Here is a 22,357-nt window from a genome sequence, read left to right as displayed (position 1 = left end):
AAGGACAGTAAATGGCAGCGACCATGACCAGCACCCCCATACACTGATACGTAAAACGGGGCTCCTGGTGCCCATCCTGCCAGGGATAAAGCAATAAAAGTGTGGGACATGTGAGAGTGCCCGCCCCCCATAGCTGCTCGGTGCTCAATCTCTGCAGAGCAGGCGATGTGCCGGCCTATTGGGGCTCAGCCCAAACATGAGGGGAGGTACAAACAGGAGAAAAACAATCTAAGAAAAGTCACTGAAGGAATCGCAGCAGCAACCAACGAAAGATAGAGTCGGAGCTTACAGGCAGTTACCGGAGATCGAGCAAAAGGGGCCATGGCTGGAAGGATATTAGCACATCTGCTTTTTCTGCTATTCAGCGTGGACATGCTGGCAGGGACACCCGGTGGGTACTAATGGGGAGCCCCCCAGGTGCAGTGCATATAACACGGCAAACTAGCCATACTCACATCTGCAAGGAAGGGGGATCAGGTAGTCGCAAGCCTGGTATTTGTTAGCTACAGTCGCCTGCATCTGCTGACGGCTAGCGGTAATGCTAGTGGGGGTTTTGTCATTATTAGTTTTAACAAATATAGCACAGTGGGTTGCGCCAATTCAAAATGAATTGCATTGCCACTACGTGAATTGTATGCAGCACATCTGCGCCCTGTATTATACACTGATCTAGCGATTCTGCTTAAAACGCTTTAAAGATTGAACTGCAAGGAGCTGTTGAATAGCCCCTGGCTATATGTATGTATATATATATGATCATATATATCATACTCGATACTTAACGACCTTTTGATGTGCAAGCTTTGATCCCAGTAATTTGTGTTTTTATACACACACATATACACACACACACATGATAATAGAGACATTTAAATCCGTTCTTTCCGCAGTGCCACCAACAGATCTTTATCAGCCGAGGCTGAGATCATGTGACCTTGTTTTTCTCGCTGCTCGCAAAGCGATTGGCTCTTTTTTCTTCTTGTCTCTGAGCTTCTCTTTATTAGCGGAGTTTCCGCTTCCTAATCAGTAAACAAGGTGACGTGACTGAACGAATGGTCACTCCCAGTTCCTAACATGAGGCCATTTCCACCTTGTAACTTTCTTATTCACTGCGCTGGTCTTGGGGAGATTATGTTTTTCGAGTCCATTGCAGGAAAACAAGCTAGGAGTCTATAGCTATGTAAAATCTGCATGTAAATTAAACATTAGTTTTACAATTGTCTTGCCCTTTTAGTTTCATTAGTATGTTACAGCAACAGGTTTTAGTTATGGAAATCTTTTAATCAAATATTTAACTTTTCTGCTTGCCAACATTTTATCCAAACTCAAGGGCCAGGCATGGCCACCCTTAGAATTCCATGTTACGACCAAACAGTAATAAATACATGGCACAATACTACTTGTTAATAGAGTGGCAATATGATTTTGGAAGATGAGAAGGTAGATTTTGTTGTTTAATAGTTCTTATCATGGCTCTGTATGGTCCCTGCTAGAAATCAGCTGATAACCATTAAATATTGGTTAGTGGCACTCGTTTTTGATTGTAAGTTCTAACAGGATGGGCATATTTAGCTTCTGTATCTGTCAAGTTTTTTTTTTTGTAACCCCAAAGAGCACATTAGCACTGGTGTTGCCACATTTCTTGAAGAAAAATTCTGGGTGCATCAATAAGGGTGTGGACAGCACCAGGGGTTGGGTTGTAATATAAAAGGGGTGGCATGCTGACACATGCTGGACCTGGGATCTCTTTGTTATTCGGTAAAGATATAGAAGTAGAGGAGAAGGAGAGAAGAGGCCAAGTTAGATGCAAGGATCGGGAGCAGCCTATGGGCAAAGCAACAGTTAATCACAACTTTACTAGCGAATATATTTCTGGTAAATTTCTAATTCCCTGGTATATTGCCTCCAGGTGGCAACCTTAGTTGGGACTATATAAACATGTAATAATAATGTATCTCCTAAATGTTTCACATATACCGTTCTTGCTACATTAGAGTATCAATTAGTACAGCGATGCAAGTGGTACAGGATAGATAAAATTTTTTTTTTTTTTTACTCTACTGTAGACATGCATGTAACCATTCTGTGTTACTGTTAACCTTGTATTTACTCCTTTGTCCTTGGAGCAATCACAGTTGAATGCTTACATTTTTTTTTTTAACATAGCCAACCTTTATATTTTTCTGTTTTTATTATTGTGGTACATTAACTGTAAAGTTAGCGTACCTGATCTAGTAATTAAATGTTGGGGAAAGCTATACTGAAAGAGGACACATTACATGGGATTGGAGGCATGGCAAATAAGGGGGTACAATATATTATTTTCAGGCATCAAGAAACACTACATTATATTTATAGCACATTTTTTACATCACTGTTTTAAATAAAATTGTATTATTTTCTCAATGGTATTGTGCTTCCTTTTTCAACAGCTCCTGATGTGACTGAATTACCACAGAACCAAATCAAGCTCACAGAATCCATTTCACTTTATAAAGAGTCTGAAGAAACACTACACACACAAGAGCAGCCAGTCGTTGCACAGCCTGTAATTAGTATTAGCGAACGGGTGCAGGTTAATCGCAAAGAGAAAAAGGATCTTGGAACGCTAGGTAAGATTCTGAACTAGGCTCGCCCATGTGTCAACAAATAAATATGCCTTTTAGAGCTCAGCAAAATTAACCTTTAAGCTGCTGTTTTGTGAGTAACTAGCAAATAAAGCTGGCCAAACATCGTAAGATCCCTTATAAGCAGTTCCCAGTTACATTTGGCACACTTTCACAGTATATTACAACATTATTGCATACTGAACTCACAAAAATGCATATAAACAGAATACATGTGTTCAGTATGAATTTCAGTGAAACATAGACAAGTTCATAATTTCTGATAATTCTAAAACTTTGCATGTGTGAACAAAACCTGTCAGGTTCAGTTGTCAATGACTAACGGTTATTGAGAACCAAACCTGAATCATAAAAGAAATACTGAGATTTGGCTTAATCCTGAAGTAGGTGCCTCCCTGATTTCAGTACATGTATATTGAAAAGCCTTTGTATAAGGGGGTCTAAGGGGCCTTCAGGCTAAGCCCACTATGTTTTATATTGGGTCCCACAGCTAGAAGAAAAAAAAAATATCTGATGCCTTTTATCTATCTTCAGGTTACATTCTGGGGATCCTCATGGTAGTTATAATCATTGCAATCGGCAGTGGAATTATTGTTGGATACATATATAAAAGGTAAATTGACAATGCACCATATGTTTTTTGCATTCTGGCATTATTCCTCTTACCCTACTGTGTCCCCACTGATGTCCCAGCAGCATTTTTATATATACCTTTGTGTTAACCTTGTATTTGAATTATTCATTTATTCTCCAATTTCCTTCTTAGAGGCAGGGATCTAAAGCAACAGCATGATCAACAGGTGGAAGAGCGACGGCTTCAGCGCATAAATCTACCACTCTCAGCATTTTTAAATCCCTCATGTGATATTGTTGATGAGAATAGTATAGAGGTGCCGTCCAATCATACCCCAAACACAGCACAGGATGGTGTGGCTCCTCTAATGGGCTGTGCAGGGACCCCTGGGGCATGAATTAGTCACATTCGGACAGATGACTTTTGACCTACGAGGATCTTGACATAAGATGGTACCATTGCACATAGCAGTTCTATGACATTGCTGTGCTGGAGCACAGTGTCAGGGAAGTGTCATCTTTTCCCAGATTTTTTTTGTGTGTACACTTTTGTGCCTGGTTTTTGTTATCAACATATATGCCATCAAGCTTTCTGTCAATGGCTAGAGACTGCTTATGCCAACCCTACTTTATTGCTCTTAGATGGGAGCTTAAGGTCTCTGTGTAGAGGATTATGGGGAGAAGTTTTATTGGCAAGATTTATGTCTGAATTAATGGACTCTGGGAACAGGAAATGCCTAGAGAGGTGCTCTCCTGCTGTAACCATGTTGGTACATAGCACAATGTTGTTGGAAAAACAAATTGCCATGAACTAATACAACCGCATGTGTTCAGCATCTAGTAGGTGAAATGCCTTGAAGCATGCCAAATCTATTATGGGTCCAGCCTCTGATGATAAATCCTGGGTGTAAGCTTGGAAGAACCTTCCCACACTCAGACATTTTTTGTGCTGCTGAAGTTAAAACTGGACAGAATCAAATGTACAAACTTTATGAAAAATTGTTTATTTTTTTTTTTTTTACATGAGCGTTCTGTTTCTATAAATAAAACATCTTTGACATTGCCTTTCACTCATTTGTTGAAGAAGCCAAGCAGTTTTCTACAGTCTGTAACAAAGGTGCAGATCAATGAGATGGAACTGTGGCCTCAAATCTGGCTCTGGTTTCAAGTTTTCTTTTTTGGCTCAGTAGTAGAAAGATGTTGAAATGGCCTCCAGTAAGAAGGGCAAAGAAGGCACTATATGAAAGTGACCCTGGCTTAAAAAAGTCAGTTGATCAGTGGTGCTTTTTTTTTCTCTCAATGAACCACACATTTTTCAGGTATTTTGGTCCAGTGATCCAAAGCATTCCTTGGCAAGGTGCTTAGAAATGTAGTTCTTTAATAGCTGGTATTTGAATTCTCTCACTGATGATTGACATAAATCCCCTTTAAAAGGCAGTCTTTCCTGATATCCTTGAGAGTGATATTACTTTCTACCAATATTGCCAAATATTCCCTCTAGAATGGCTCTATTAAAAAGTAGCAACTCTTACAAGCCATATGCATGATCAATCTGACATTCAGATGAAAATGTAGATATTCCTGTCCTTAGACTAACACTAAAGTACAGGGCTCCCATGCCTGTGCCTAAATATACAAAAACAAAAATCAATAACATGTATCATCCTTAGTTTGTAACATGCTCACCCTTTTCCAGGAAAGCAGAAAATAATTTTCACACCATCAGTGGCAAAATCCATTTGCATTTAGGCAACGAAATGCTATTTGCTTCATATACCATCATATATACCATTTAGAATGCCAGTTCTATAGATCTGCGCCATTAAGAAAAAAAATAGGTCTGTTATATATCGATCAAAGGCTTATAAGCTGTTGCCTTTTTCAAGGGTAACTTGCCTGATTTTGAGTGTTTTGTGGCAATGTGGGGTGGAGTAACATTCTTCAATCAGCCCCCATATGATTATTACCTGAAAGCATTGGTGCATTTCTTCAACTGGTGCTTATCACATATAATTGATGACTGCTACATTTTAGATGATCATATTTTAACATTTTCTGCTGTGCACCAGGCCCTACAAAATGCTTAAAATCGTCCCATGAGCCTATTTGCCACAATACCAATTTTTTTTCTCCTCAGTCTGAATTTTTATTGGAGATGAATGTAATTTCCCACTTTATTTCTCCCAGCAATTCAGCTTGCATTTTTAGCCTTGTCCAAAGTACCTGGACTGTAATGGAATAGTCCTTGCAGAACATTATCAAGAACCGATCAAATTGTATTACAAAATGGGCTCATATGGTGATGAAGGCCAATGGCCAACCTGACTTGCAAAAAATTAATAGAATATAACAATTGTCTTCATTTATAGACACATATATGAACACATGCAAACAAAAACGGAGCATGTTCCGTGTTTATTGGCTTATGAATATCTAGTCCATAGAATATGGGCAATAAATAATTTTCTAGCTGACTCAGCACATTTCAGTAGAACTGACATATCCAAGGGCTTGTTCACACAGGCAAACAACCATTTTATGAAACATTGTTCTTACTGAAAAGTTGCCAGCATAAACAAGTCTGAAAATGTTTGTTACATACTATTCTGTATTATTATTTCTTTGTAGGGCAGATTAAAAAAAAAAAAGTGAGTTTAGAGCTTAATACATGAAAACACACCCACGTTCTATTCATCCCTATGGAAATTTTGGAAGCGTATTTATCAGTGGGTTAATGTTAGAGTTCACCATTTGATAAATACACTTCTAAAAATCCTATAGGAATGAATAGAACATGGATTTTTATGTATTAAGCTCTAAACTCACATTTTGAGAATTCTGAACCAAAATGGTACAAAAATTATATGTTTAGCAAAGTGATGAGACAAGTCTCAAGAGTTTTCCAAGTAGTACAGTATTACAAATGCCAATGCAAGAGGATAGGACTGTTGAGAATTGATAAATATGTCCTAAAATAAAAGGTAAATAATGTAAATGTTTAGTTATCTGCTAGCGAGTGTTTCCCTTTTTAACATTTTAAAGCCACAGTTAAAGCAATATTTTAGAAATGTGTGGCACAAGGCCACCTGAGGTTTAAATATTAACATCCCACTGCAGAAAATGATGCAGGTATGTTGCAAAGAATATACATGTTTCAATATAGAATTACTAAGGAAGACACCGAAAAGCTGAGAAGCAACTGTGCTCTCTGAGAAACAACTGTATCAAAATATATATATATATATATATCTAGTCACATAAAAAAAGTACAGTAAATAGTCAACATCTCATTTCTAAAATTCCAGTTTCAATGAAAAATAAAAAAAATGCAGCAATTTTATCTGTAACAGTAATGCGAATAGTGGTCACCAGTATTAATGAATATTCACAGGTAACAAATTAATGGCCTCAAAATCAAAAATATATGACAAAAACATTCACAGGCTGAAGAATATGACCTCCACAAAGCAAAGGTTTTTTTTTTTCCCTTGCAGTACAATAAGAGCAAAAAATTAACTCTGCCCTCGAGAGGAAACGGCTGGGTGTCTACCTGGTATGGGATGCACATTATATTGGAAAATAGGAACTTTCTTGACTGAAACAGAATGCTAGTGATCCTTGCCTCAATAGGAATGTTTGTTCTAATAATGTCTCAGCATGGAATAGGAGATAAATATAGTTTGCTACAACCTGAACCAAATGATTGGTTGCCATAACAAAAAAAAACTAAAACCCTGAGGTTTACCTTATTTAGCCCCCCGATTATTCATATTGTGGTGCTGTGTCTTAGTTTGTCTAAGGTCTTAGACCTTTAAGGATCTTGTGACTGCTTGGTTGAGAACAGAAAGAAATACATTCTTTGTTGACCCATGGCCTGTACATGAAAGCAGGAGGTGAAGAGATGAATTCTCTGCAGCAGCAAAGCAGGCTGTGAGATTTCCGTACCTCACATCCTGTTTTTAATAAGTCCTCATCACACGCTGGCCCCCTCTTCAAGTTTTGAACATTCTCGGTTTAGGCCATATTCCAGCTGCAGGCTATGTTCCATGTACTCTAGCTCAGAGGGCAGAGGAATCCCCAGCTCTCCAACAAATAGAGAAAGAGCAGTAAGTGCATCGTGTAGGTGTGGAAAATCGGGTCTAGGAAAAAAAGTTAAACAAGAAGCCTAAGTGCATGGGAAACAGTAACAGGTATAAACGTGAAGAGAATATCAGAGGCCTGAGGGTTTATTTATAAACACTGGGCAAATCTGCAGTAACCTAGAGCAGCCAATTAAATGTTTGCTTTTATTGTTCTTCCTCAGCTAGCTAGGGTAGATCCATCTGCTATGGGTTACTGCACAGGAGCATATTTGCCTTATGTCCATAGATAAGTGCCTCTACAATACAAAGACATGATGGAAATCAGGATTGAATGTCACCTCTGGTCAGGCTCTAGGTGGCAGCAGGATGTAGCCAGAGGGAAGAATCCTGGAGGACAATCCTTGGGGACAAACTTTTCCCAGAAGAGCCGAACATTCAGCCCAAAATCTAAGGTACGTGGCAGGCAGTCTGGATCAGCATACACCTGTCCTATGATCTGCAGAGGACATATACATATATACAGTTTTGGGTGTTCAAAATAACAGGCACTTACAAATAATTATGATGTGACGAACACCATACTTTTATGAGTGCATGTACATGAATCTAGAGATAAAAAAAATGGCTTACCTCACACAGAACAATTCCAAAAGAAAATATGTCCACCTTCTCATCATAATCCTTCCCTGAGTGTAAGGAAGATTTGGTCAGGAAGGGTTACTGAGAACTTGAGCCATCTACCACCACTTTATCACTTCCCGAATGCCCGTTTAGCAATGATGCAAAGAAATACTGAGCAAACCACCCCGTCAATTCAGAAAATAGTCTTCTTACCATTTAACATCTCGGGTGCCATCCAGTAAGGGTTTCCCACTACTGTGTAACGTTTCTTGCGATTGTTCTTGCGTAGTGTGCGTTTTTTGGTAGGGGGGCGATCTGGTGCAGGCAGTGGCTTCTCCTCAACAATCAGTCGGGACAGCCCAAAGTCTGCAACCACCGTTGTCCCATCCTAACGAGTGCATTGACAAAATTGGGAGGGGTAAATACATGAGTAGAAAAACAACACAAAGCACAAGTACAAACAAATAACCTACAAATTATGTAGGGGTTCTGTAAGTATGTACATACAGGGGCTCTGTATGTAAATTCAAAATTTAAATAAGCATGACAAATATGGTACTACAAGCATGGGATCTGTTATCCAGAATGCTTGGGAGCTGGGGTTTTCCATGCTAGACTTTTTTCCCCATGATTTGGATTGTGATACATTAAATCTAAAATTCATTTTAAACATTAATTAAACCCAATAGGATTGTTTTGCCACCAATATGGATTCATGCAGCTTAATTACCAACAAGTACAAGCTACTATTTTGCTATTACAGAAAAAAAGAAAATAATAAAAATGCTTAAAAATACTTAAAATGGATTCTATGGAAGATGGCCTCTTCCTGTACTTCTTCCAGATCCTATACCTGTTCTAAAATCAGTGTAGCTGTTCATATGCTCTGAATTTAAATGGGATTGTGACGAGCCACTATAAACATCACAAAGACCCATAAGTTAAGAACCCTTCTAACTGAAAATGGATAGAGGAAAACATATTGTAGTGTATAATAAAGTTTCTTTAATTTAAATAGCAAAGAGACAATGGACAGTGATTTTATTTTATTACCAGTTTAATGAGGCAGTTGTGTGAGTTTAGGTCTCTGTGGATGATGCTCATAGAATGGAGATATGCCTTGAGGGAAGAGATCATTGTTACTTTAGGATACCTTACTCTTATTATTATTTTGGTAGAATAAATTCAGTGACAAGGCCTTACCATTCCACATGCAATATCCTTAGCAAATGAGACTTTCTGTTGCCAGGGACAGTAATCCTGTAACAGAAAGCAGAGGTTAGGGAAGAATTTATGAACTATTAGGGCATATTTATCAATGGGTGAAAGTGAGAGTTCATTCATTTCTAAATAAGCCTTAAAAAGCCCATAGAAATGAATAGATAAGTGGTGAACTTTCCCTTGGTGGACTGTGGCAAGCTCTTGATTAACCCTTTGATAAATATGCCCCAAAGTGTTTCAATACACATGCACTATAACTGTTGTTATAACACTTGTCCATACATGTGGCCTTTACATTAACATGAACTGATCCAATGTCCTTACCGCTCGCAGGTAATCCTTCAGCGTTCCACACTCAATGAACTCAGTCAATAGGTTTAATCTACCATCCTTGTAGAGAACCCCAATAAATCGCAGCACATTGGGGTGATCCAGAGAACGCATGACCTTTACCTGAAATACAACAAATAACTTTAACCCATATAAAAAACTAACATGCAAAGTTTTTCCAAAAATCTGAATAAATTAATGTTGGGCATCCTCCAGTGATTATAACTGCTTACCTGATACCCTGATCCAGTGCTCATGTTTGCTAAAAACTGCACTGGCACAGGGTACTATTGAAGAGTTCCAGACTAGCATCTTCTTTTTTCTAAACTCTCTCTACTGTGTGGTTGGGGTGAGCAGTAAAAAAAGTGAGAATCTGAACCTAAAAGCAAACAGGCGGCTATTCACTCTACTACACCTGCACCTGCCCCAGGCCACAGAGAAAAAAGAAGTGGAAGATTTTGATGTGGTGCTCCTACAAAAATACCCTGGATTAGTGCAATTTTCAGCAAACAGACGCACCATAATGGGGTCTTAGGTCAGCACTTATAATAACATGTGGCACCCCCAGTGTCAAAAGCAGTTTCACAACACAATCCTACCCCCTATGTCACATAAAAAAAGTTTTAGACATTCAGAATAAGTTATCACTGACTGGGATGTTATTCAGTAAGAGAAAATGAGTCAAAGGACTGAATACATAATGCTGTATTATGTTGTATTTTTCCCTCTAATTTTATGTCCACTGTAAAAAACAGTATTTACCTACCTCGGTTAAGAAATTTTTCTGTGTCTGTTCATCAAATTGTATTAATTCTTTCATGACCATTACCCTCCCAGTTGCTCTGTGTGTCACCTATAACCACAAAGAAAAGTTCAACTTAATTAAAAAAAAATGTATTAAATAAAGGAGACTCATATATTAAATACTGTCTTGTAGCATAGTGAATGGTGTATACCTTAATAGCACGTCCAAAGAAGCCCTTCCCCAGTTCCTCTCCATGCAGCAGTTCACATGGGCGAAAGATCTGTTGAGCGCCACCTACTCCACATCGCAGAGACTCGGAACGTGACACAGAGCGAGGATCTTTGGGACAGCAGGTTCCTGGGGAACGGGTGTTGCTATTACTCCGCCTGTACACACCAAATAAGGAGATAAAGAATTGAAATTAAGTGGATATTATTGCAGACTGCTGTTAAAAGTGAGGGGAGGAAGGGGATGCCCTGAAACCAGCTGTTCGTGGCAGAAGATTACTACAAGTATAATTAAGTCATATTATCTCGGATGGCCAGATCCCATCATTCTAACCTGATTAACAGACTTCTCATAAATGATATATATATATAGCCATCACTAAGGATATTTATTTTATTTTTTTTTAAAAAACTATTTAAAGTCAGCTAAAATAAGCCGCTCAGATAATCAACCATCCCCAATAGGTGTAATTACAAACAGCTAGAGAAACAATCAAGTAGCACATAGAGAACTACAAGTGCGCTAAATGTTTTGTTGCATAATAGTGAATAAGAGAAAGAGGGACCAGCAGAAAAGTTATCTACAGTACTGAAAACAGCAGGCTACAAAAGTAACATTAGGGAGGAGCTGTAGAGTACAGGATAGCACTGAGAGGCAGGCAGAGTCTGACCGGATGGAGCTGCGTTTCATTGGGCCTTCGGTGCTACCCCTTGCCTCTATGGAACGAAAAGAGGGAGATTTCGGGGGAGCATTATCCACTGGTAAGTTAGGTGGGGGATTGTGTTCTATTAGAAGCTGTAAGGTCCGGTCTGTTGAGCAAAGCAAATCATCAGCCTAGAATGGTTAAAGGAAGGGAAAAAGCTGTAAGTTAAGGGAATTTCACCAGTCCTGTAAAACCAACAAAGGGTAATTTTCTTTTCGATTTTTACTATTTTTGACCCTTTACAGAAGCAGACTTTTTGATCTAACCTCCTTTGAGCTCAGTGTGGTGACGGGGGATCCATTAATTTCCAGAATGCGGTCTCCCTGGTGCAGTAAATTCAAATTTTCTGTGCTGACCCTTCCAGGAAATAAAACACAGTTAGTCTGGAATATGTCTTTTAACTTGAAGTCTCTGGGATACAAGATGACTTTAATGGCTCCCAGTCTCCCAAATGGCTTGTCAGAATTATTTGTATAGCATCCTTTTAAAGGGATATTGACACTTTCACATTTATAAAGAATGTCACTATTCCTTTAATAACCCAACACTAATCTTACTTTTTATTTGTGCCACCTGCCTTTCCGCTGACCAAAAAAGTCCTCTCAGAATCCTATTATGAATTTACCTCACCTTCCAAGACCAATATTATCTCCTGTAACAATGGGAGCATCATCTAAAGCTGGCCATACACGTGGCGATCTGACGATGTTTCGTGCGACCATCGGCCGCACGAAACATCGTCAGATCCGCCACCATCCGTCAGGGCTGAAACAGCAGATAAGGAGGTAGAAACAATAGGATTTCTACCTCCTTCTGCCGATTCAGCCCTGACGGCTAATTTTGGTCAGGCGCCTTCTATGGCGCCCGATCAAAATTTTCTAACCTGGCGATCGGCGAGTCGACCCGCCGACATGCCATACACGCACCGAATATCGTACGAAACGAGGTTTCGTACGATAGTATCGGTGCGCGTATGGCCAGCTTAAGGGGTTGTTCACCTTTTAGTATGATGTAGAGCAGTGATCCCCAACCAGTGGCTCCTGAGCAACATGTTGCTCAACAACCCCTTGGATGTTGCTCTCAGTGCCCCCAAACCAAGTAGTTATTTTGGAATTCCTGACTTGGGGGCAAGTTTTGGTTGAATAAAAACAAGATTTACTACCAAATAAAGCCCCCTGTAAGCTGATAGTGTGCATAGAGGCTACCTAATAGCCAATCTTAGCCCTTATTTGGCACCTCCATGAACCTTTATGGTGCTTGTGTTGCTCTCCAAGTCTTTTTACATTTGACTGTGGCTCACGAGTAAGAAAGGTATGGGACCCCTGATGTAGAGAGTACTATTCTGAGATAGTTTGCAATTGGTCTACACTTTTTATTATTTGCAGTTTTTTAATTATTTCAATTTTTTGTTTAGCAGCTCTGCAGTTTGCAGTTTTTGCAGCTGGAGGCTAGGGTCCAAATTAACTTGGACCAGGAACCAGGAAGTGGTTTGAATGAGAGACTGGTATATGAATAGGAGAGGACCTGAATACAAAAATAAGTTATGAAAAGTAACAATAAAACTGTAGCCTAGTATATACATATATACAGTTCAAATGGTAGGCACTCACGATAATTAAGTCATCCGATGCCTGGGTGCAGTCCTTCAAAATCTAAGGGTAGATAAATGCACAAACGGGCCACTTCGCTCAGGACTTATGAAAAAATAAATAGAATTAATTAAAGTACAACATGACTGATGTTTCGGGTGTGTCAACAGCCTTTCTCAAAGTTTTCATAAGTCCTGAGCGAAGCTGCCTGTTTGTGCATATATATATATATATATATATATATATATATATATATATATATATGAATATATATGAACAAAAGGAGCACACCCTATCAAGGTTCAAATGCCCAGGGTGCTAGGGAAAAACATATAGAGCAAGACAGTGAGCTGCACACACTAGGACTTGAAAAAATAGAAAATTTATTTAAGCAAAGAAATCCAACGTTTCGAGCACTAACTGTGCTTTTTCCCTGAGGAAAAAAAAAAATATTTATATATATATATATATATATATGTCAGGTTCCTGTGCTGTACAAAAATGAGACAAAGATAAATCATTTCAGAACTTTTTCCACCTTTAATGTGACCTATAAACTGTACCATTCAATTGAAATCTTTTCGGTGGAAGAAAACCAAAAAAAATTAAAATAATGTGGTTGCATAAGTGTGCACACCCTTAAACTAATACTTTGTTGAAGCACCTTTTGATTTTATTACAGCACTCAGTCTTTTTGGGTCTGAGTCTATCAGCATGGCACATTTTGACTTTGCAAGATTTGCCCACTCTTCTTTGCAGAAACACTCCAAATCTGTCAGATTGCGAGGGCATCTCCTGTGCACAGCCCTCTTCAGATCACCCCACAGATTTTCAATCGGATTCAGGTCTGGGCCATTCCAAAACTTTAATCGTCTTCCAGTGAAGCCATTCCTTTGTTGATTTGGATGTATGCTTTGGGTCATTGTCATGCTGAAAGATGAAGTTCCTCCTCATGCTCAGCTTTCTAGCACACGCCTGAAGGTTTTGTGCCAATATTGACAGGTATTTGGAACTGTTCATAATTCCCTCTATCTTAATTAAGGCCCCAGTTCCAGCTGAAGAAAAACAGCCCCAAAGCATGCTGCTGCCACCGCCATGCTTCACTGTGGGTATGGTGTTCTTTTGGTGATGTTTTTTGGAATTATGGCCAAAAAGTTCAACCTTGGTTTCATCAGACCATAACACCTTTTCCCACATGCTTTTGGGAGACTTCAGATGTGTTTTTGGAAAATGTAGCCTGGCTTGGATGTTTTTCTTTGTAAGAAAAGGCTTTCGTCTTGCCACGCTACCCCATAGCCCAGACATATGAAGAATATGGGAGATTGTTGTCACATGTACCACACAGCCAGTACTTGCCAGATATTCCTGCAGCTCCTTTAATGTTGCTGTAGGCCTCTTGGTAGCTTCCCTGATGAGTTTTCTTCTCGTCTTTTCATCAATTTTGGAGGGACGTCCAGTTCTTGGTAATGTCACTGTTGTGCCATATTTCACCACTTGATGACTGTCTTCACTGTGTTCCATGTTATATCTAATGCCTTGGAAATTCTTTTGTACCCTTCTCCTGACTGATATCTTTTAACAATGAGATCCCTCTGATGCTTTGGAAGCTCTCTGGGGACCATGGCTTTTGCTGTGGGATGCAACTAAAAAAATATCAGGAAAGACCAACTGGAGCAGCTGAACTTTATTTGGGGTTAATCAGAGGCACTTTAAATGATGGCAGGTGTATGCTGATTCCTATTTAACATGATTTTGAATGTGATTGCTTAATTCTGAACACAGCTACATCCCCAGTTAGAAGAGGGTGTGCACACTTATGCAACCACATTTTTTAGTTGTTTTGGTTTTCTTCCCTCCACCTAAAAGATTTCAGTTTGTTTTTCAATTGAGTGGTACAGTTTATAGGTCACATTAAAGGTGGAAAAAGTTTTTTATATCCACTGTGAATTTGACATCTGCCCGCTCCAGCGTTTATAGATTACATTTTTGCTAACTAACGGTATTGAAAACATTTTTCATTTTGCGCAGTCTATCTATTTTACCCAGTTTAATTTCTACATTGATCTTTTCCTTTAATAGAATATATATAATTGGTTGTAGGAAGCTTATTTGAGATGAATACTGTACCTCATGTATATATAACCCAACATATATGCTTAGTGTTAGTAGTAAAGGGGTCCAAAACAACAAAGTTTAAAGATTTATACTCACTGTGTGACCTGCATGTTCTCTCTTGACACAGAGAAACCCCTATTGCCTCCAGCTTGAGGTGGGAGGCGCAGAAGGGTTAACATATGAGGATCATGCTCCTGTGCTGATTCAATGCAAAGACCCTCAAACTTTGGCTGTAAAAGTAGCAGCTTTTGACATGGACCACTGCAATTAGAAAGCAAGTTGTATGAAAGAGCAAAGGTTTCCATAACATTCCTAAACATGCATTAATGAATAACTCTCACCAGTACAATGCTGTCCCCTGCACTAGGCTAAAGGATTCTCCCTCCCCAATCATTGCTTTGCAGCCAGAACATGAGAAGCATTCAGGATGGAACTTGTAATGAGAAACGACCTGTGAAAAGCAGAAACTCAGTTAAGACCAAGGTAACAGAATTTTAGTGTATATACCATAGTGTGTAACTCAACATTGTATAAAATTATGGGAAGGGGGCTTGAAATGGAGTTCAAAAAGTTACAATCTACACACCAAACAATAAAATGTATTCTTTGTTACCTTTTGTTTTGTATGCTATGTATTACTAATGCTTGAATGGATTATAGGACTTTCGTCAACATTTTTAAATGTTGACATTGTTACACATTATTGTATCTTCTCTTCCCTTTTTCCTGTAACCCCTAATCTTCGCATCCACATCACTAAAGGGTGACTACTTCAAAGCATCCTTTTTGCTCACCCCCTGCAAATTTCAGCCTTTTGTCTGACAGGTTCCATTAATTTGTTCTCAATGGTGATGGCCCTGCCTAATATTATCTCACTGTATTTTTCTCAAACCATCTCTCAGACCAGGCAAGGCCCTAAGGGTAATATCACACTGCAGTTTTCCCTGCCAGCTAAAAAAAATGCTGAACAGAGCAAGCAGTAAGCCAGGCTTTAATAGCAAGTGCCTGTCTATGAGCACAATAGAAGGATTTCGGGCAGAAAATGCATGACTTCATTGTGTACACAGTGACAGATGATTGCTATTAAGCTTCCTGCACATACTATGCAATGTAATACTGGGGGAAAATGTGCCATGTGACCCTCTCTCTCATATCTCCAAGATTTAATAATCCAGCAACATCAAAACAAACTACAGACAAAATATCAACATCATAAGTTATTTTATGAAATGTAATTTGGTGGATCATCCTCCTTTATATAAGGTTATTGCAAAAAAAAAAAAAAAAAAAAAAAAAAAGTTGCAATAACCTGCCCTACTGTGACACCAAGGGCCAAAATTAGCAAATGTAATTGAGAAACTGTTGCTACCATAGCAGGTCCTGTCAGACGCAGGCTGCAGCTGAGGCACTGCTCTGTCCAAGTGTCCGCAGGTGAGAACACCTTTGGTGAGAGACTGTCCCTAAGACACAGAAAAAAAAAAAAAAACTCATTAGCAATGTACTTATACTGCTTTCCATTGAGGAATAGTGTATTATGTAAATACATACCTTGAGTCACTAGCCCTCATCTGGATATCCTGAATGAAAGTTCTCTTAACAAGAAATGTTCCATCTGGAAAGAACATTTAGGGACATTACAAAATACACAAAGAACAAATAAGAACATTTTAACTGCTCAATGGTATTCCTCCTTTTGCAACATTTGAACAAAAGTCTGCCTATAGATTTAAAGGAATACTGTCATGGGAAAACATGTTTTTATCAAAACACATCAGTTAATAGAGCTTCTCAAGCAGAATCCTGCATTGAAATCTATATTTTTTCTATTTAATATTAAAATTTCACATGGGGCTAGCCATATTCTTCATTTCCATGAGAGCCACAGCCATGTGACCTATGCTCTGATAAACTTCAGTCACACTTTACTGCTGAGCTGCAAGTTGGAGTGACATCACCCCACTCTCTCCCCACCCACCCTGCAGTCAATCAGCAGAACAACGGGAAGGTAACAAGATAGCAGCTCCCAGTAGATATCAGAATAGCACTCAATAGTAACAAATCCAAGTCCGGCTTGGGACTCCTCCAGTTACAATGGAGTAGGAGAAACAATAGGTTACTTGGAAGTAGTTCTAATGTGTAGCACTGGCTCCTTCTGAAAGCTCAGAATAAGGCACAATGCACTGAGTTGGCTCAAGAATAAAATTTTTAATGGTAGAGTGAATTATTTGCACTGTCAAAAGTCATTTTCTTACGCAATACTGCCAAAATCCATCCCTTTCTTTCTACTTCAACAGCTAGGCTGCTCATGCATGCTCTCATCCTATCCCGACTTGACTACTGTAACCTGCTCTAACTGGCCTCCCTAACTCCCATCTCTCCCTACAGTCTATATGAAATACTGCTGCCAGAATTCTCCTCCTCTCATCCAGGAGAGTTCAGGCCCTTCCCCTGCTAAAGTCTTTTTCGTGGCTTCCCATTAAACAAACAATATCTTACAAACTCCTTCTCTTAACCTTCAAAGCCCTCCATTCCTCTGCTCTTCACTACATCTCTTCTCTTGTGTCTCTGTTCATTCCTGGCCGCCTCCTCTGATCCTCACAGACCAACCGCTTGGTTGCACCCCCCACTACTACTGCTGTTTCCCGCCTTAAACCTTTCTGCCTTGCTGCCCCTTACATTTGGAATGCCCTCCCTGATTTCCTCCGGAGAGAATCCTCTCTGAGTCTTTTTAAAACTAAACTTAAAGACTACCTCTTGGAGCACTCACACAGCACCTGATCTGGGAACTAGCACTTATATTGTAGTGTCACCCGCTGTGACCTACAGCACTTATATTTGCCTATTTGTGTCTGTAAGTTACCCTTCCATCTAGATTGTAAGCTCTACAGGGCAGTGACCTCCATCCTCTTGTGTCTTTATTTGTATTTATTGTTATACCTTGTATTTATCTATTATTATCTTTAACCCCGTTTGTATTAATGTATTCTACTGTACAGCACTGTGTACATAAGTAACTTTTCATAAAGACATACATACATGTAAACAGTATAATCTAGTCCACCATAAAAATCAAGACAGAATCCCTTCTCTTTTAAGTAGAGAATTATATTATTCTTGGTATTACTTGCACTAAGAGCAAATATTAACGTAGAAATCATTTTCACCACTGAGCTTCCTCTCAAACTTCTTGGTGCTCCCAAATTACTGTTTTTCAGAGAAGGCAGTAATGAAATAATGGATCTAACTCTTATAGTTTAAAGACGCTTTCTGAGCTGCTAATCAGAAACATGGGGGTGGAATGAAACCTCTTTTTTAAAACATAACTTTCAAGAAAATGGGTAAAAAAAAAAAAAAAAAAGTGGTTTACTATTTGAAAAAAATTTTTTTTGTGTGAAAGTGAACAAATATAAACAAGATAAATACAAGAGAAAAAAAAATGATAAAGAGGGGAGACAAAGAGAAAAAGCCGAAGGAGAGGGCTGAATGAAAGAGGACACCTACCGTATTTTTCGCTGTATAAGACGCACTTTTTCTTCCCCAAAACTGGGCGGGAAAAGTTGGTGCGTCTTATATGTCGAACTGCATCTTCCTCTATGTGCCGCGGCTCTCTGCCGCATCCTCGCTTTTATAAGGTTGCGCCCGTGCGTACTGACGTCACACGCACAGGGCGCAACCTTATGAAAGCACAGAAGCAGCTGGGAGCTGCGGCAGAGAGAAGAAGACATCAAGGGTGCCGGAGGCCGCTGGGGGGACATGGAAGGTGCTTGGGGGCCCTGGGGGAAGCTGAAGGATACTTGGGGGGGCTGGGGGTGCCGTGGGGGAGCTGGAGGATGCCTGGAGGTCCTGGGGGACGCTGAAGGATACTTGGGGGGGGGCCCTGGGGGAAGCTGAAGGATACTTGGGGGGGGCCTGGGGGAAGCTGAAGGATACTTGGGGGGGGCCCTGGGGGAAGCTGAAGGATACTTGGGGGGGGCCCTGGGGGAAGCTGAAGGATACTTGGGGGGGGCCCTGGGGGAAGCTGAAGGATACTTGGGGGGGCTGGGGGAAGCCTCATTATGTGCAAACCCAGAGACAATTAACTTTATACAGTTGATATAAAATATTTTACTACAGTATTTGGTTCAGAATCTTTTTTTTCTAGATTTTCCTCCTTTAAAATTGGGTGCGTCTTATATTCCGTAGCGTCTTATAGGGCGAAAAATACGGTAAGTTGCAAGCCTGTGGAGCTAAAGGGATTGCAGAGTTATTTAGGTTTACTACCTACTCATATATATTGTGTTATGTTACTTCTCAATGAATGCCAAGCCAACCACAGGAAGGGATTGGATATACAATTCTGGATGGAAATTAAAAGTGACCTGGACTCCAGTGAGTGCTTGTCATACATAAACTCTTATAATGCTGCTGTGATATAAGGTTAGTCAGTTTATTTTGATGAGGTAATGAGTAGTGAGAGATGTCAAGTGACAGAGTTGCATACCCAACAGTACAGAGACCCTATTCTTAAAGATAAGAGAGGGAGGCTACGCCATACAATCTGTCACATTTCTCATGACTTACAAAAAATAATAAAATTATGCTCAATAGTTTCACCCAAGATTAGCCATAATTGATAAGAGTATCTACAAATGATATTCACTTTGCATTTTTGAAAATACAGCACCATGTTTAGAAAGCATGTGTGTTTGCAAATATTGGATAGGACTTTTGGGTGCAGTTTAGAATCATGCATTATCTACTGTAGGTATACACTGAACAAAACAGACGTAAAGCTTTGTTTAGGGAACAGATAAAAGATAAAAATAGATAAAAATGTGTGGAACACAGAAATTTAAGTCCTCCTTCATATTTTTTTTTTTTTTACAGGACAGAAATGGCAAAGCATGACATATAAAAAATTTTTGTTTCGGTTTTACTGGTCCTTAGCATCTATGGCAGGCATTCCCAACCTTTTTTTACTTGTTAGCCATATTGAGATGTAAAAGGTTGGTGAGCCACATAAGCATGAAAATAATTCCTTGAGGATATAGAATAAGCCCCATGTGGACTGTTGACCTGAAGGAGGCTCTACTTGGAGTAAAACTGTGTTTTTATGCTTTGAAAACTCGTCTCCAAGCAAGAGATTGCTCCCAGTGGCCTCTAAGGGGGTGGTGAGCAACATATTGCTCACAAGCCACAGGTTGGGGATCACTGATCTATAGGCTCCTCATACAAATCTAGTCAGGTTTTCCCCCACATACTATTTGTGCTTTTGAATTCCCTGATAAACTGCTTTACAGAAACAGCCCCAGAATCATTTTATGCATGCCACAGAAACAGCCCTTGACTTGTCTTTCCCTGTGCCTGCACTCAAAGTAATTGCATTGGCTCATGTACAAGCTCATTGAGCATTTTTTTTTTGGTGCTGAAATGCATACTCACACATTTACGTACAGAAAGCCCGCCTGGAAAAGGCTGATGCCAGTGTAGGGGCTTATTCTCCTGTCTTTATCCACAGGCTCAGAATTAGCCCCACCTGGCATTAGCAATAAATAATATCTTACGAAATATTTAGTTTAACATAATATATGAAACAAAAGTGAGTAAATAAGAGATACAAAGTATAGAGAACACTTAGGGACATATAGATTGGGCAGCTGGGGTACCTACATAAGGTGCCTAACCAAAAAATTGTATTTTACAGTTAATAATTTATTTCACTATGCAGCACCCTTGATGTATTTGCAGCAAAGCCACTAAAGGCAATTATGAGTGAAAATGCATGCTACTGAACTGAAAAGTGTAACCTATTCACAGTCCCTGAAAGACCATACACGTACTGAAGTCCAGTAAACAGTGTTAACTAATTCATAAGTACTTACACAACTGCAACTGTTAGGAGACACAAAATGTATATAAGTTATACTGCATGGGATCTCTTATACGGAATCTCACTATCCACAAATCTCAGAAGTACAGGTTCCCATAGAAATCTATTTAAGGGCTTACTTATGTTTAACGATTTTAGACAGTGCTTGAAATTTCTTATCCAGAAAACCCCATGCCCCCACATTTCACTGGAGAGACACTATAACTGTACTATATTACTGAAACCTGCAAGCCCACTCACAAGTTAAAATAATAAAATAAATGTGTTATGGGTCAGAATTACTTTTGGAGGCTAAAACTTAGAGGAAATGGTTATACAGAGCAACAAATGTTCCCTCCCCTCCAAAATACAATTCCAGATGAGTATATGGTTCTCCCTTCTGAAAGTAAGCTGATATATTTACGTCATGTATTTGTTTTCATTCATGCATTCGGCTTTGCTGTTTCTGACAACACACAGCCATTTTCGATGGCACTATGATCAATTTCTTGCTATGGATATGACGATAGCAGGCAGTAGAAGGCAGAACCTTATGAAGACAGTAGCGCAGTCAGTAACTTAACTTTATAATGCAACACTACATCACATCCTGCAACTTCCACACGTATCCCCTATGCGATAAGCCCAGCACTCCCTGCTCGTAAGAATGCTGGCAGTGGCGCCCCTCCCCCAGCCCCGGTACATTTGGAGTCCCGCTCTCACCGGTCCCATAATGCATCAGTTTTACATACCTGGCGCTCCGTTAGCTCTGTTGTCTTCGTGCAGCTCCAGCCTAGATCCCAACGCCGATGATATCATATAATTACATGACCGACGGGAACCTGGGTGGATCAAATAGCACCTGGAGCTAAGGCGCTGCCAGTTAGTTTCCACCCTCTTTTTTGGGACTCGCACCCCCTTCCTCTGCTGTGGTCATAGGTCCTTCCCACCTTGGGCGTTCCCATTGTTATGGTGCCTATTTACACGGATAAAGGCAGCGAAGTTTTGGTAAGATGCCAGCAGTTATCACCGTGCTGGGTGTAAATGGCCGGCTGAGGCGCAGATTGGTAGTAAAGAGCTTGTTCTCTCGCCTAAGCACTTTCTCTTATTTCTAATTATTGATGGCTCTGGTCATTCCAGTTTGCCACAGAGGAGGAAAATAAGTTCAATTCCTGGGCAATTTGAACAGTGCCTGAATCAACATGTACTAAGTTCATAAGGTGACTCTGCATTTTCTCAGGCACCCAACCCTTTCTTGAAACTATTTAATCTGCCAGTACAACTGCTTCAAAAAAAGAATTCTGCAACTTCACCAATTCTCACTATAAAAAAAAAAAAAAAAAAAATAAACTGGGCTAGTGAGTACAATCACTAATTTTAAATCACAGGCTGGTTCTCTCCTTTGGAATGTTTGCACCGTTACAGGACACTATGCCAGAGCTGCCATGTTCTGAAGGATCCCAGCGGTCAGCTGTCGCTGTTGTAACCAAGCACGTGCAGCAAATTGAAATCTATGAGGAGGAGTACCATCCTGGGGTTTAGGGCAGTGGCACATGGGGAGATTAGTCGCCCGTGATCTTTGTTACAGCTGGAAACTAATCTCCCCAAAATGCCATCCCACAGCAAGAATCACCGGTGGGATGGCCTGTCAAGGAGGTTAGTCGCCCAAGGTAAT

General features: G+C 39.8%; 2 protein-coding genes across 4 annotated transcripts; one reads left to right on the top strand and one right to left on the bottom strand.

Moving 5' to 3' along the window:
• The first annotated feature begins 267 nt into the window (after nucleotides 1-267).
• Nucleotides 268-4,263, top strand: pik3ip1 (phosphoinositide-3-kinase interacting protein 1). Of its 2 annotated transcripts, none has more exon segments than NM_001078947.1 (4): nucleotides 268-391; nucleotides 2,433-2,612; nucleotides 3,162-3,240; nucleotides 3,394-4,263. In NM_001078947.1, coding segments are annotated over 4 exon segments (534 nt in total). In that variant the 5' UTR covers nucleotides 268-321; the 3' UTR covers nucleotides 3,599-4,263.
• On the bottom strand, nucleotides 4,194-21,514 carry limk2 (LIM domain kinase 2). 2 transcript variants are annotated; one of them, NM_001142214.1, is given in 17 exon segments: nucleotides 4,194-5,852; nucleotides 6,081-7,339; nucleotides 7,621-7,778; nucleotides 7,913-7,968; nucleotides 8,117-8,291; nucleotides 8,957-9,022; nucleotides 9,107-9,163; nucleotides 9,449-9,577; nucleotides 10,221-10,307; nucleotides 10,411-10,585; nucleotides 11,098-11,261; nucleotides 11,397-11,487; nucleotides 14,931-15,095; nucleotides 15,176-15,285; nucleotides 16,204-16,294; nucleotides 16,383-16,446; nucleotides 21,435-21,514. In NM_001142214.1, coding segments are annotated over 16 exon segments (1,821 nt in total). In that variant the 5' UTR covers nucleotides 21,502-21,514; the 3' UTR covers nucleotides 4,194-5,852; nucleotides 6,081-7,173.
• Nucleotides 21,515-22,357: the final 843 nt, after the last annotated feature.

This window comes from Xenopus tropicalis, chromosome 1 (genome assembly GCF_000004195.4).
Source record: "Xenopus tropicalis strain Nigerian chromosome 1, UCB_Xtro_10.0, whole genome shotgun sequence".
Taxonomy (NCBI): Eukaryota; Metazoa; Chordata; class Amphibia; order Anura; family Pipidae; genus Xenopus; species Xenopus tropicalis.
The sequence above is the reverse complement of the archived record's forward strand: the minus strand, read 5'-3'. Positions and strand labels throughout refer to the sequence as shown.